Source organism: Astatotilapia calliptera, chromosome 11 (genome assembly GCF_900246225.1).
Source record: "Astatotilapia calliptera chromosome 11, fAstCal1.2, whole genome shotgun sequence".
NCBI lineage: Eukaryota > Metazoa > Chordata > Actinopteri > Cichliformes > Cichlidae > Astatotilapia > Astatotilapia calliptera.
The window spans coordinates 10,687,240-10,701,698 of record NC_039312.1 but is presented as its reverse complement, the minus strand read 5'-3'; the positions used below and the strand labels follow the sequence as shown (position 1 = coordinate 10,701,698).

The 14,459-nt window shown below is 41.0% G+C and overlaps 1 protein-coding gene across 4 annotated transcripts in view; it reads left to right on the top strand.

The window, feature by feature from the left end:
* The window catches only part of LOC113032772 (RNA-binding motif, single-stranded-interacting protein 3-like), a 163,156-nt gene that overhangs the window by 71,354 nt on the left and 77,343 nt on the right, over positions 1-14,459 (top strand). For 3 of the 4 annotated variants that reach the window (XM_026185863.1, XM_026185866.1, XM_026185862.1), the window contains one exon: positions 7,858-8,036. In XM_026185863.1, coding sequence (XP_026041648.1) covers positions 7,858-8,036 — 179 coding nt within the window. The remainder of the gene's footprint in view (positions 1-7,857; positions 8,037-14,459) is intronic. The other variant, XM_026185864.1, reaches the window with a different exon arrangement.

Here is a 14,459-nt window from a genome sequence, read left to right as displayed (position 1 = left end):
TGTGATCAAAATCTTTTTGTATTTGATATTTATGATAAAACATTGGAAATAATTTTACTAAACAGTAAAATAAATGCTACACATGTCCTGTAGCACCAATAATAAAAATCATAAAATAATCTTCAAAAATTTATGGAGTAAAAGGCTCGCAAAATTTCAAAATCCCTGGTAGCCCTTCGGGCCGGCACTCTTCAGTTTTTGGTATCCCAAAATAAATTTAAGTAGCCCGAATAAAAAGAGCAATTTATGTTTTGTTTCCCGTTTTGTTTCCATTACAATATTATACATTAAAGTATAATATTGTAACAGAAACTAAAATTAATCAAAAACTTGTTAAAATACAAATCACAACAACTGAATAAAAATTACAATCATCAACTCAAATACTTGGTTCTCATTGAACAGAAATTTCTATGACCTTGTAAGAACTGTGTAGAACATGAATCAGTCTGTGCCAGATCCTGAATCTGACATTTCCACTGGAGTCACTGGTAAGAGGTAAGTGGAACCAAGATCTAGGCCATTTGCTTTTTGAAGTTTGCAAAGACTGCTAAATTTTGCCAAAGGTAGTTCACTCTTTGCAACATGGTACGCTGTTCTAAACAGCTTTTTCAGGACTTCTTCTGTGTGCTTGGTTCATTTTTAGAATGTTTTTTGCAATTGCTGTTTGTTCTGGGAAAGATATTGCAGACTGAGCAATAATGCATTTCTTGCATTTCTCATGGGTTCTGATGGGGTCTTTCTTAAAATTACTGGTCCCAGTAACAAAGGTGCTTGTCGACTCACAACACACCTGGCAGAACATCATGTTATTTAGCTCGTCATATTCCAGCCACAGAAATTCTTTTGTCCATGAAACCAAAAAAGCTGCGCTTTTTTTGCCTTATAGTCTGATTTGTCATAACTTTTCCGTTTTGTGGTTGGCTTTTCTTTGGCTGCCCCTTCTTCACCCTGACCTGTCTTATCTGGCTGAGCAGAACTAAAATACCTGCTACTGAAATCTCTGCGCAATCAACCTCACATGTTTAAGCTTGCTGTGGGAGATTTCACTTGTCATGTCTGAATAGTAAGCTAATGAGTGATAAGACGATGCCAGAGGAATTGGTGCGCAAATAATCGTCACTCACCAATCAGTGCTGCTGCTCTCTACACAGATTTTGGTAGCCCGACTGGAAAAATCGTTAGCCCCGGGACATCGGGCTAGCGATTTTGCAAGCCCTGGAGTAGATTAAAATGGGTTTCAAAAAGGGCAAATAACAAAAGCCTGCACTTGTTTTGTTTTTTTAACTGCACTATGCACTTCCTAAAGTACATTTAGTAGAACAAAGATAACAGTATAATACCATTCCCTTAAAAGTAAATAGTGCCCAGAGGGTGAGCTGCCTTGGTTTGGGTTTGTGCTCTTGGAGTGCTTCTTGTTTGTACTGTCTTGATCTTGACCACAGTTATCACTTTGACTATTTATCTGCATATTTTCTTCTTAATAAAGCATGTAGACCATCTGTTGAATCAAGGTTGCACCTCATGTAGGGACAAAGGACTGCAGATCTTCTTTTACTAGGAACTCGGCTGCTAATGGAGATAGTTTTATTAAATAACCCTACGGTGTGATTTACCCAGGCGTATCATATACTCTCCAGACTAATCACAGGCTGGGCTACACCTCTTGCCTACACATTCCTGAGCTTGACACTTGGAAACAAGCAAGTATTCTGTATTGGATATCATTAGGCTTGTCTCCAAGAAGACTATTTATACCTGTGCACAGCATTAGCTGAACTCTCTGCAGTCTTCTCCGCTTCCCCTAACTTACAGTAAATGTGCTATTTTTCTTTTCCTTCATTAAAAACAATGTAAAGCACTCTGTGTAGAGCTTTAATATTCAGCTGCACCCTGAAGCCACATCTTTCAAGGAAACAAAGCCTGGATACAATAGTTTGACAATCAAGTTACATTTATGAATTCCTGAAAAGATGATTTGTTGTCTTTTCAGGCATTCTGACAGAAGCACTGGCTGAGGCTTAATTTAGCTGCTTGTGTAATATCAAAACAAGGACAGTATATTGGGTGCCATGTTTCCATTCGGATGTACTGTATTCATAAGCGCTTCCTTAAACCCTTCCGCTGCTGTGTTTAGAGGCACAGTGAGTAAGAGAGAATCTTAGAACTGGACCCAAAAATAGCTCGCATTCTTTCCTCTGTTTCAGGAAGCATCAGAAGAGGTCAGAACAACCCTCTCTCTCTCTCCCATGTCCGCCTCTTTCCTTTGTCCCATGTATCTTTAGCTTTACCCGTATCCTTTCTTACTTAACACTCTTTATCAGCCTTTCCTCTTCTATAGTTTTTTTTTCTGTCTTCCCTCATGTCATCCAAAGTTCACCAGTATGCGATGTTGTGCAATACCTTCACCCACATCTATACTTAGTTTGTTTTTCCCCCCTCCCCTAATGTTGTTGCAGATAAGTTTGGAGATAAGTTTGATCATCACAAAGACACCTCTGCACATACAAGACTTTTCAGTAGCTATTCATTGTTTAGAAGTTAAAGAACTGAGTTTAATGTATTCTGTTTAAATTATTCCTAAAGCAAAACAATAGCGGGAAAGTGGAGATTGGCAGATTTGGGTGGGTGGATGGGAAAAGTCTACAGAGTACAATGAAATAAGTTATTTTGCAGGAATTACTGCCATGACGAGAGTTCAGTAGCTGGAACAAGTAAATATTCCTGCATTATTTTTTTTTTTTTCCCTTTTTGAGTAAAATTCAACCTCGATGCGGTTGATTGAGGCATCCTTTCATTACACTTTAAAAAGAAATGCAACAGATTATTGTTATTGTTATAGTTCTCATTTGCTTTTTCTCTATTTATTTGCTACATGCAAGGACTAGTGTGAAATATCATTGTCATGATGAGCATAAATGAAGATCAATGCTAGCACATCTACTGTCAGACAGTTAGGCACACAAAGGGTAATCATACTCCTGCATCTTCACAAAGCAAGCAAATGTGTTTAATAAAACCATGCAAATATGGAGCAATGTGACTCTAAAGTGTATTAGAAATGTAAATGATACAGAACTTCATTCTTGAAGTCTGCAGTAGAAAGGAATAGAGTAACAGCTGAAAGTGGGGTTGATCTCAGCTGGTACGTGACAGAGCTTGGATCTCCTTCACATGGCATGTCAGACTCATTTTCCATTGTGGACCACATACAGCCCACTTTGATGTCCATTTTCCTACATGATAAAGAAATGGGGCTATAGTCAGGGGTGCACATAAGTGGTCCGCAGGTGCGCATTCGCTGTCAAAATAAAAGACGCGCACCGGATAAGAAGTTGCAACGCGTGTTTGCGTACGTTAGATTTTCTGGAGGAGGACAGACATTTGTTTAGAACTCTTAAAAATGTCGAAGAAGCAAGCTCCTTTAAGCAGTTACTTTGGTGTTTCTCCACCTCCAAAGAAATGTCAGGAGTCCGAACCGCAAAAGAAACGCGTATTCTCGGAAAAGTGGTTGCAGGAGGTGAGCTGGCTTCAAACAAATAATGAACGCACAGAGATGTGGTGCAGAATATGATGTGAAAATCCCACTCTAGCTGACAAAAACACTGCCTTTTATATGTACACAAACACGCGTTGCAACTTCTTATCTGGTGCACGTCTTTTTATTTTGACAGCGAATGCGCACCTGCGGACCACTTATGTGCACCCCGGCTATAGTAAATTAAAGAGATCTGTCACCGTGACTCTTTGGGACTTAAATTACAGAAATCTGTCATTTTATTACTTTCAGGTAAAACTTGTGAAAATACAATTAAGTCCAAAACTTATGGCCTCATAAGTTTTGGACTTCCGATGGACGGTCAGTGCCTTGAAAAAAGTAACTACTTCATAGTAATTCCTCTGCTTTTGCTCTGAAATGTACACCAGCATCAGTCAGCAGCATGCATGTGCGTCACACTAAAATAATATTTCGCAGCACGTTTGTGTTTCAGGACTCAGTTGTGCATGAAATCTGCAATAATCCCAGTGACTGTGCTTGCCTTGTGTGACAGTTTGTGTCGCTGCCTCTGAGCCTTTTTCCCAGTGTGAGAACTGCTCCACTGTACTAAGTGTGTCAACAATACCAGCTGAGAGGCAGCCTTCAGTCCACACACAGCAACTGCAGACTAATCCTTAAAAGAGAGAAACTGGATGAAAGCACGGAGGGAGGGAAGCACAGAGGAGGAAGAAATATAGAGCAAGCATATGGGAAAGTGGAAGGATGGAGATGATAAGAGCAAGAGACGGAGCGATGGTGGAGTTGAGCTTGACAGTGAAAGACGGAGAGAGGAGAGGTGGAAGTGTGAATGCTAGAGAGAGAGAGAGAGACGGAACGATTTTAATGTTTCAAAGGATTTCCCTATCACAGTCTCTGACACATTACATACACAGCTCACTATCAGCCCAACCCTGACAGCTGCACAAATTGGCTGAAAGAGGTTCCCTGGGCAAGGCCTTTGATCAGGTTTGTGTGTGTGTTGTGTCAGCAACACGAGGGGAAGGGGAGAGGTTTTGTACATTTGTGCATACCTGGACATCTGCGTAGTGGAGTGAAGAAAGACTCTTTCTGCTCCAGATCAGTGTAATGAAATGAATGTACAAAGATAAGGCTAACTGTGTGCATGTTTGTTAATAGTCTAACAGTCTGGTTTTGCTTCATGAGCTTATATTGTGTTTACCATGCAGTGGTGTGCAGTGTGTTATCTTAAGCGTGTATAGCTTTTACCCCTGTGATATTTCTCCATAAGATTTCAGCCCGGTGTCTTTTATGTGTCTGACACTCCCCATCAACCATGTGTCTGTGTTATCTTTCCGAGGAGGTTGGTAAACAAACCCATTGTTGAAAGGCTCATATCGAGCCGGTCCGCTGCACAGTTCAGGCTTTGAGGCGGTGAGGTTTCCAATATCGTGATTGCAGACACCACATGGGGAAAAAAAGATATGCGCTTCTTTACTTTCCTCTAACAGTGACACATTATACAATAAACTTTTATAAAATGTCCTGAGAAAGCACACTTATGACAGACTTCACGTGAATTGTTGATTCTAATGATTGGTTGTTTAGCTTTGTCAAAAATGGTGTAAAATGACCATAATTTTAAAAAGTTTGAAATTGTGAAACCATTTGTCTATGACTCAAAAATATAAAGGCAATTATGTCCTGTCAACTAGATTGACTAATTAAGGAATTGATTATATTTAGCACATTTTAGTATATTATATAGTTCTGTTTTGTGTCTGAAGTGGCTGATACAAAGTTGTTGAGCCAGTATCAATATTCTTCTCAGTGAATACTGCTTTAGGAGTAGAGGCTGGAGATATCACGATATTTAAAGAAAATTTGCACTAACGATGCCTCTGATGATGCAGAAAAAATGATAAACGATGTTTTATGTTTGGAGCATGAGAGCAGCAGTAAGTAAATGAAGAGCATTTTCCATCCTCTTCCTGCGAGTTATTGTCATTGATGACACACTACCTAATTCAAAGTGTGACACTATTGAAATGAGGACCGGTAGCAGAAGCATTCTAATTCAACAGGGGCGACATAGCATGAGCCAAATATTAGAGCAAAAGTAGCCCAGCTGCTTTAGTTGAACAATAAACTCTTCAGGACCCTGGTCAATATGGTCACATAGTAAAACTAAAAAATACTTTATACCTGGGAAGCTGTTTAACCAGCTCTGTAAAGTTCTGCTTTTCCAACATTTAACTGTGTCAGTAATTTGCATTCACTGTTTGCCCATCCTGTCATACGGAGTTCAGCTTGCAATGCTTGGTTGGGTCTTTTTTTTTTTTTTTTTTTTCTAACCTTTGCGTCGCATATCAGTATCTGCTCCATTGTAGCCTTGTTGTACTCGATGTGTTTTTCCCTCAAATGGTGAAACTCGTTGTTTCCACATTACCGGGAACAATTTTCTTGCATATTTTGCAAAGTAGCGTGCTGCTTTGGAGGTGATTTAAAATCGCTTCTGTTTTAGTAGCCAAAAATGATTCTTTCTCTCTGACATGCTTGGAATTGTTTCATTCATTGCACTGGTAAATGTAAATGTGTGGCATTGCTACAGCAACGATATGACATCTTTTTGACATTATCATGTAAAAATTTGTCGGTGGTATTGTGAAAAATGTATGGCGCAGCCCTAAATTGAAGTTATTCAGGAAATAACATCAAACTGCAAATCTCAGAGACACTGGTAATACAGAGTATTATTTGTCCCAGCTGTTAAACTGAAGTATTACCCAGCATAGCCTCTCTTTCACCTCTGCACTTTGTTTGTGTTTGAGCTGAAGTGTACAGGCTCATTGTTGGCTGCTGGTGTGAGGTGCTGGCCTGTAAATGACATAAGCGCCTTCTCCTTTTACTCCTGCGTGTCTTCCATACATGTGTTGAATCCTGTTAGCGCTGTCTGTCTGAGCTGCTAGCATGCGTCTGAGTGTGTGTTAGGATTTGTGCACCAGCTGAGAGAAAATACAGGTAATGGATTAATATCAGAGCTGGCTCAGACTCCACATTGCTCTGTGGTGACAGCCTGTCATTATCACAAACACCGGCTCACACTCGTGCACGCACACACAAGCTCACACAAGCTTCCTTGCAATTGTGCATACATATCCACACACAACTCCAAATACAGGATTCACCTTAAGTATGTACACGCTTCCTTTCCTTACCTGTCTCTATCCTTTCTCTTCCTGTCTCTCATTTTCTCGTCATTACGGCACACAGTGCTGCTGCGCTGTGATCATCTCAAGCTGCAGCAGCTTCTTGAACTTGTTCTATCCACTTTCCAACAGTGGAACCAACACTGGGACTACACATCTTTGCGGTGTAGCTGTTTTCCTCCAAGGCAGCAGACGGAGTGTTTTGAATGCTGCTGTCATATGGGCCATCAAGCTTGTTTGCTTCCTCCAAACTTAACCTAATAGTTTGCCTAAGGCAGCGGGCAGGCAGGGGTGGGTGTGCCTTCAGTGCCAGGCACTCATTAATCCTTGCACTGCTCTTCTCCCTGCCAGAAATGGTCATCTTATTAAGCCATTTAGTCAGTATTGAGCTGTGTAATTGGACAGTGGAGGCCAATAGGAAATGTTTGAGTAAGTTAAAGGTGATAAAAGGACCTTGCTTGATTTAAATGCTGTACAGCCTGCTCGGTTCACCCATGGCATAAATTTATTAATACAAATTATAGCGGTGTTTGCTTTAAGACTTTCTTGCCTGACAGTGGCTTGATACCTTTGCATTACAAGAGATGTTTTGAATATCTTTCATTTTTCTGGTCTACGTTTGCTTGCATTGTAACTAAGGTTAAACAACCAGAAAGCAATTTGTGCTGCTTTTAATGTTTGCTGATTTGTGCACACACACAAACAAACCTGTTTTTCATGAAAATTATCAATGGTTTGAAACATTTCCTTATCTAAATCACTGTAGAAGTCACTGCACCTTTACACTTCAGTCAGCGCTGAAAGGAAGTCCCTACTGCCTTGTCATTATGTGCAGAACCTTATGTGAAGATTCAGCACAGCACGCTATTGTTATTTGGGCAAGCCCCAGTGGTTGGGTACCATGAACATCACGGACTAATTTCAGATCTCTTGCTTTCCTAATTTTATGTACTTCCTCTAGAATAAAGAGATAATTGGGACAGGAAAAGATGTGGATGTGAGATTGGTAGATGGAATTTAGCTGAGGAGCGGAATCTGCAGTGAAGTACTTTTTTTGTGGTGTTATCAAATACGTGATTCATGTGACACCAAACATAACAGTAAAGACCTAATGTGACGTTTGCCTTTCTGTGTGTTTTTCTGTCTTTGCAGCAGTCCTATGCCCCTCCCCCTCCACCCATGGCTCCACCCAGCCCTGGCAACACAGGAGGAGGAGGTGGTGGTGGAGGTCAGGGAGGAGGGCTAGTGGAGCAACTTAGTAAGACCAACCTGTACATCAGAGGCCTGCCGCCTGCCACCACCGACCAGGACCTCATCAAACTCTGCCAGCCGTGAGTTCTATTTTCTTCTACTGTCCCTGCCTTCGCTCTGCAGATGCATTAAACGTCCTCAATACAGCTGAGTTCAGTTCATTCCTGCTCAGTTCAGTTTAGTTCAGCTTGTGGTAATTAGTGTTGCGTGAGTGTGACAGGAGCTTATAATGGGTATCAACAATTTGCTCTTGACCCCTGTGTTCCTCCTCTCTGCTTCCTCAGAGGAAAAGACACAACCCAGCTGGGCCTAGCCCATCCGCTCCTTTCTGCCCTGCGTCATCTACACACACAAGGATAGATAATCCTCCTGTCCATCGGTGGAGGCTTGAAACTCCTCAGTCACACGAAGATTTACTTCTCACATGGATGACAATATGATGGATCAGTCCACATTCCATGTTAATAGTAATATAAATGAGCTGTGGGAAATTAAATTGCATCAAATTACCAGTTCAATCTAAAATTTGATGACTTGATGCAGCAACTATATTTGATAAACATCTGAATATTTTAGTAATGGCTGTATCTAGAGTGATTTAGAAGATTTCCATTGGAACTGATGAAGGCATATTTTCATTTTTAGCAGCTTTGTTACGTCTGAGCAAACTCTGATCCAGCGTTTATTTTAACCCATTAGGCAGCTGTTTCCTGATCAGATTTTAGATCAGGGTTCTCATCATAGTGTCTAATCAGATTTAGACTAGGTTCAGAAATATACAGAGTTACTGTTTTGAAAAAACGATGAGACTTTTCAACATGATTTTGTTTTTCTAAGCTTCTTTTCCTCTTTTTAAGGGATCCTGTCACATTTGTTAAAAGCTAATTATTATAGACATTTAAAAAATATCAATTTATCTGTAATTGGAATAATAATACTACACAACAGCGGCTGTGATAATACTGTAGTGTACTTTTCCTGATTAATCACTGAATGTAGTAACTTAAGCTGCAAGAGCAGAAACACTTGACAGGTAATAGGGCCGTACTCTGTTAATTTCAGTATCTAGCTTTGTCCTTTTCTATTGTTTCTTTGTGTTAAAAGTTGGTCCTGCGCATTTAATCCCTACATATCCCAAATGTGGCTCAGGTGGTAGAGTGGGTTATCTACAAATAGGGACGTCGGTGGTTCGCTCCCTGGCTCGAGGTTATCCTTGGGCGAGGTACTGAACCCCAAGTTGCCTCTGATGGATCTGTCAGTGAGGATGTGTGCGTGAATGTTAGACAAGGTGCTTTGGTATAGGAGGGAAAAATGCGCTTATATGAATGTGTGTGAGATTTGGTGGTTGGTTACAGTAAAAAGCTCTATATTAGTACTGCTGCCATTTTCCATTTAAATTTTGTAAACAATTTAAACCTGCTTTTCTTATTTGCCTTCTAGCTTGTGTTGGTCGATAATATCAAATGTAATTAGTGAGTTGTATGTTAATAATTATAGTGATTGCTTGTCTTGAAACTATGGGCTTTAAATATTTTCAAAAGCAATTTGATTGTATAGATTTTGTGAAACAGAGAAGACGGATAAAAAATAAAATGCAAAGACACGTTCACATATGCACACACTGTATCTTTCCTTTCTGTGTGTCAGCTGCAGTTCAAGCCTGTTGTATTTCAGCTCAGCCCTGGAGGCAGTTCTGGAAAAACGGGGTGAAAAATGGGGGCCAATAAAAGTTTCATTAGAGGCCCAGTCAGTGTGCCAAGTGGCCAGTAACATTTAGGAAAGGTCATGGAGGAGTGGAGGGGTGCGTGTGCTGTTGGGCAGCATCATAGTGTTGGGTTTCTAACTTGCTCCAGCTTTTGGAAATAGAGTGGCAGCTTCCTGTCAGTCACTTACATGATATGCACGCATGCACACACAAACAGGCCTTTCTTTCATGCACAGTTGCAGTGAGTAACAGGAGGACAGTACTTACACTGATGCACATATACAGACATGCACACTCTTTCAATTCAGTGTCATCCATAATTGGTCGCCAACCATGGCTTTTTTTTTTTTTTTTTGATTGTACCAAACCTCCCATCAGCATCACACACACCCTTACCATTCTTTCATCCTCCTCATTTCCTCCTTCCATCCTTTCCTCTCTGTCCGCCCTTCCCTCTCTCCCTCACCCCTGTTTCCCCCTTCTTTCTCTCTCTGTCTCCGTGCCAGTTCTCAGAGTGTCAGTGAAAAGTGCTGTTGTCAGCTGACATTTCCAATCACTCCCCCGGTCGCCAAAACTATGGACACACTTTTAACGTCTGGGGACAGAGCAGAACGTGAGCGGAATCTAAAGTGTAGCACAAGGGCAATTTCTCTCTCTCTCACTCACTTGCTTTCACTTCCCCCTGTTGTCTTTCTGTCTCTCTCTCACGCTTGATTCCCAGCTGTCTGTCTGCATATCGATCTATAACTTAATCTGTGGTTAAAACCTGCAGTGTAGCTCATGATGATCTTAAAAAAAAAAAAAAGTGCTTCCTGTTGTGGTTGATGGATATGAAACTTAAACCTTACAAATATCTTTTTGTCCACACATTTCAGAGTTTCCATCTTAAATTTCAGTTTCCGTGATATTACTCATTACATCAGAGTGAAACTCATGGATTAAAAATGTTCAGCTGCTAGAGAAATCTGTTATGGGAGCCATATTGTTCAAACTGTAACCATATTGTAAACACCTGTACCTAGTCATTTTTTTTTTAATGTGATTAAACTAGAGCCTGAGGAATATAGTATTTTTAAGACCTCTAAAAATTCCCTGGAAAGTGACAATTAATCTACCAGCATCTGGAAAGAGATCAGAGTTCCCCTATATTGGAAGTTGGAGTCAGCACTTATAACTTTTTTTTTTCAAAGGGTTTTTGTCCAGTTTGCATTTATCAGATTTTAAAACATGATGAGTTGTAAATGTTAAAAAAAATGAAAAGGCAGAGCTGACACCAAGACTTTCACTGGGATGGACAAGGTATCAACACAGGAATGAGTATATCAGAGGGACAACTCGGGTTGAAAGCTTTGGAGATAAAGTTAGAGAGGCAAGCCTGAGATGAACATGGGACATGTGCGGGCTAGAGGAGTGATAGTGGATTTATTTGACAAAGACTGCTTGTGAAGCTGCAATGCTGGAGGAAAAGAAAGACCACAGAAAGTTCATGGATTTAGTGAACAATGATATGCAGGGGGTTTTTATGACAGAGGATGCTTGGGACGGATGATCTGATATCCTCGTGTTGGTGTTGTTCCCACATCATCATAATAAATGTTGTTCCAGGTTCGATATTGCAAGTGACCAGGATAAATTCAAATTGCTGGATTGGCAGACAGAGGCAGTTTTTCGCAAGTTAAGTAGATTTTTTTTAAGGTGTTTTTTTTCCCCAAAGTCGCAAAAGTATGATGTCACAACAATGTGATTGGTCACTTGCAATGTTAAACCTGGAACAATATTTATTATGATGATATGGGAACAACACCGACACGAGGATATCAGATCGTGCGCTTGGGCCAGCAGGTGATGGAGGCAAACGATCCACTGTTCCATCCCTTAGAGCAGGGATGGGGGAACTCCAGGCTTCAAGGGCCGGTGTCCTGCAGGTTTTAGATGTGTCCTTGATCCAACGCAGCTGATTTAAATGGCTAAATTACCTCCTCAACATGTCTCCAAGTTCTCCAGAGGCCTGGTAATGAACTACCGTAAATGTCGGGCTATAAGCCGCTACTTTTTGCACAAGCTTTGAACCCTGCGGCTTTTAGTCAGGTGCGGCTTTTCTATGGATTGTCCGTGATTTTTGTCATATCGTAAGACGATTTGTTTTGTGTTCCGCTGTTGTACGGCACTACGTTGCCTGGCGGAAGGATCGGGGTTCAAGAGTGGTATGTTAGTCACATGTCCGTCCGCCAGGCAACGTAGTGCCGTACGAAGTAGCGCGAAAAACAAACTTCAAAGTAGCGCTACGCGTTCAGCGGGAGTCGTGGATGATGAGCGGCGATAAACTTGCAAGTTATGCCCAAAAAGCAAGTTATGCCCAACTCCACCGGTGGATTCTGACAGCGTGGAAAAGTGTGAAAACATCCACGATCACCAACGGATTTTGAAGAGCTGGACTGCTGCATGATGGAGAGGAGGACACCGCCACGGCCCTTCTGAGGGTGTTTGACTCTGACACTGACAATGAGGATTTCTTTGGTTTTGAAAGTGACAATGAAGGAGAGAAGCGGAGAGTGGATGACGAAGCCATCATGAGCCTGTTTGTATCCGACACTGGAGAAGAGGACTTTGGTGGTTTTAGTGCGTAGGAAGAAGAGAAAGATGGTGAATGACTGACTTTTCTTCTTGTTAAAGCTGTGTCACTGCACCTGAGCCTAAAAGGTAGGCCGAATCTATTGTTCTGGTGTGCTGTAGGTTATTGTTATGTACTACATGTGCAAATATGTACCCATAACTTGTTTTTCAAAATATTAATAAAAGTGATGTCTCCAAACAGCCATCTCTTTCCTGACAATTCCCTTTGTGCATATTCTCTTACATATGATAAGTCAACATTGAAACACCTGCGGCTTTTGGTCAGGTGCGGCTAATGTATGTACAAAACAGGATTTTCCCCTGATTTTAGCTTGTGCGGCTAATATTTAGGTGCGCTTTGTAGTCCGCGAAATACGGTAATCATTTGATTCAGGTGTGTTGACCCTGGGTGAGATCTAAAACCTGCAGGACACCGGCCCTTGAGTTCCCCCACCCCTGCCTTAGAGTTAGCAGCTGGAAGAGGAAGTGCTTCTTGTGGTACATCGGCAAATGTCAGCTACCAGTGTACAGATAAATTAATCAGGCTCAACCTAAAATGTTTGCAAATGCTCGCCGAGCATTGAAAGGGCTCCTTATATTTTGAAGGTTTTAATTTTTTTTATTTAAATTTTTTTATTTCAAGAATTAAACCAAAGCAACTGTAAAAAAATAAATAAAAAATGCCTGACTAATAACCAGCTGTATTACATATATCATGCACCAGTATTGGTCCAGTAAGATCTTCTGCTCTTTATCTGAGCCTCCATATTGACGTGTCAAAGCAGCAAAATATTGTTATTAAAATGACTATATTCCTTTTCCAGGCTTTTGTGCAGTCTGGCTTTTTTTTTCTTAACCACTTAATGGCACCACAGAATAACTCGTAGTGCTTTATTCAAGACTAAAGAAGTCTGTTGGATGACTTTTTCTTCTTTTTGAGCAAATAATGTTGGATCTGATGCTCTCGAGGCCTTAATGTCTTAGAAATTATTTAAATGTTTAAAATAACCCTCTGCTTGTAAGATCCTAAATGAAATATTGAACTATCTGATCTGAAGCGTTGTGGTTAGGATGAAGTGGAGATGAAACTATATTTAACTCAGATTAGAGTTTGGTCTGACATGGATCACCACACAGCATTATCTAATAAAAGCAAACAAAAAGTTGATAAAAGACAGCTCTTTGTTTGTTGCTTATACTAGTGGCTGTTTACTCTGTCATGGACACAAATTACTTTTCTGCTATAATGCCAACTCTTGAATGTGCCACCTAACTGGAGAGCCTGGGAGCTTATGATTTACACTTCATGGAAAGGTCTTTTGGCAGACAAACCTAATGTTTCAGTGACATTAAGCCATCGTCTAAACTCACAGCGCATTGGCTTTTCATCATGGAAACAGTCCAAGACTTTATTTCTTCATAGTGCCTAAAGATGTTAAACTACATATGGGGAATGGATTTGAAGACTTCTGAAGCATTGCTGTCTCGGTCCTCCCTCTGTGTTTGCCTGTGTGAGTCTAACTGGCAGAGAGGGAGGAAAATGAGGGAAATGCGAGAGACAAGACAGCTGTATCGGATCCCCAATTAGGAGCTACCACACACAGAGACCAACCTGCACGTACACTAATGCATGCACAATCGCACACATGCAGACAAACGCACAAGTTCTGACAGAACTCGCACAATTTGCAAGCGCAGAGGACGCGTACATATACATAATGTATATAAACACTCTTGGATATCCTGGAGAGATGCAGAAATGATGCACGTTGGTGTGGGTGGGAACTGTGGTTCAGAAGACATCAAACGGTGAGCATCCATAGGCTGACTGTGTTCCACAAGGGAATGAAAACACAGATCTGATGCTGTGAGGGCCCTCTGAGGACTGTCATTAACACTTCACTCACACACAGACAGGGTTGCACACAGATTTTGTCAAGCCTGCCAAAACGGGGTGCGTTGAGTTTCGTATCGACATCCCTCCTTAAATCTCGGCAGTCTAGAAAATGCTGTCAATTTCAGTGGTCTTGGCAAGGATTCGGAGGAGTTTCCATGTGTTGAGGAAGACACATGGCTCATCCTTGAAAGACTGTCATTCTAAAAGTCAGCTCTACCCCCCACCAAACTAACCCAGACTGATGCTACAGAAAGACATTCTTCTCTGGCTTAGCACAGTGTTATTCAG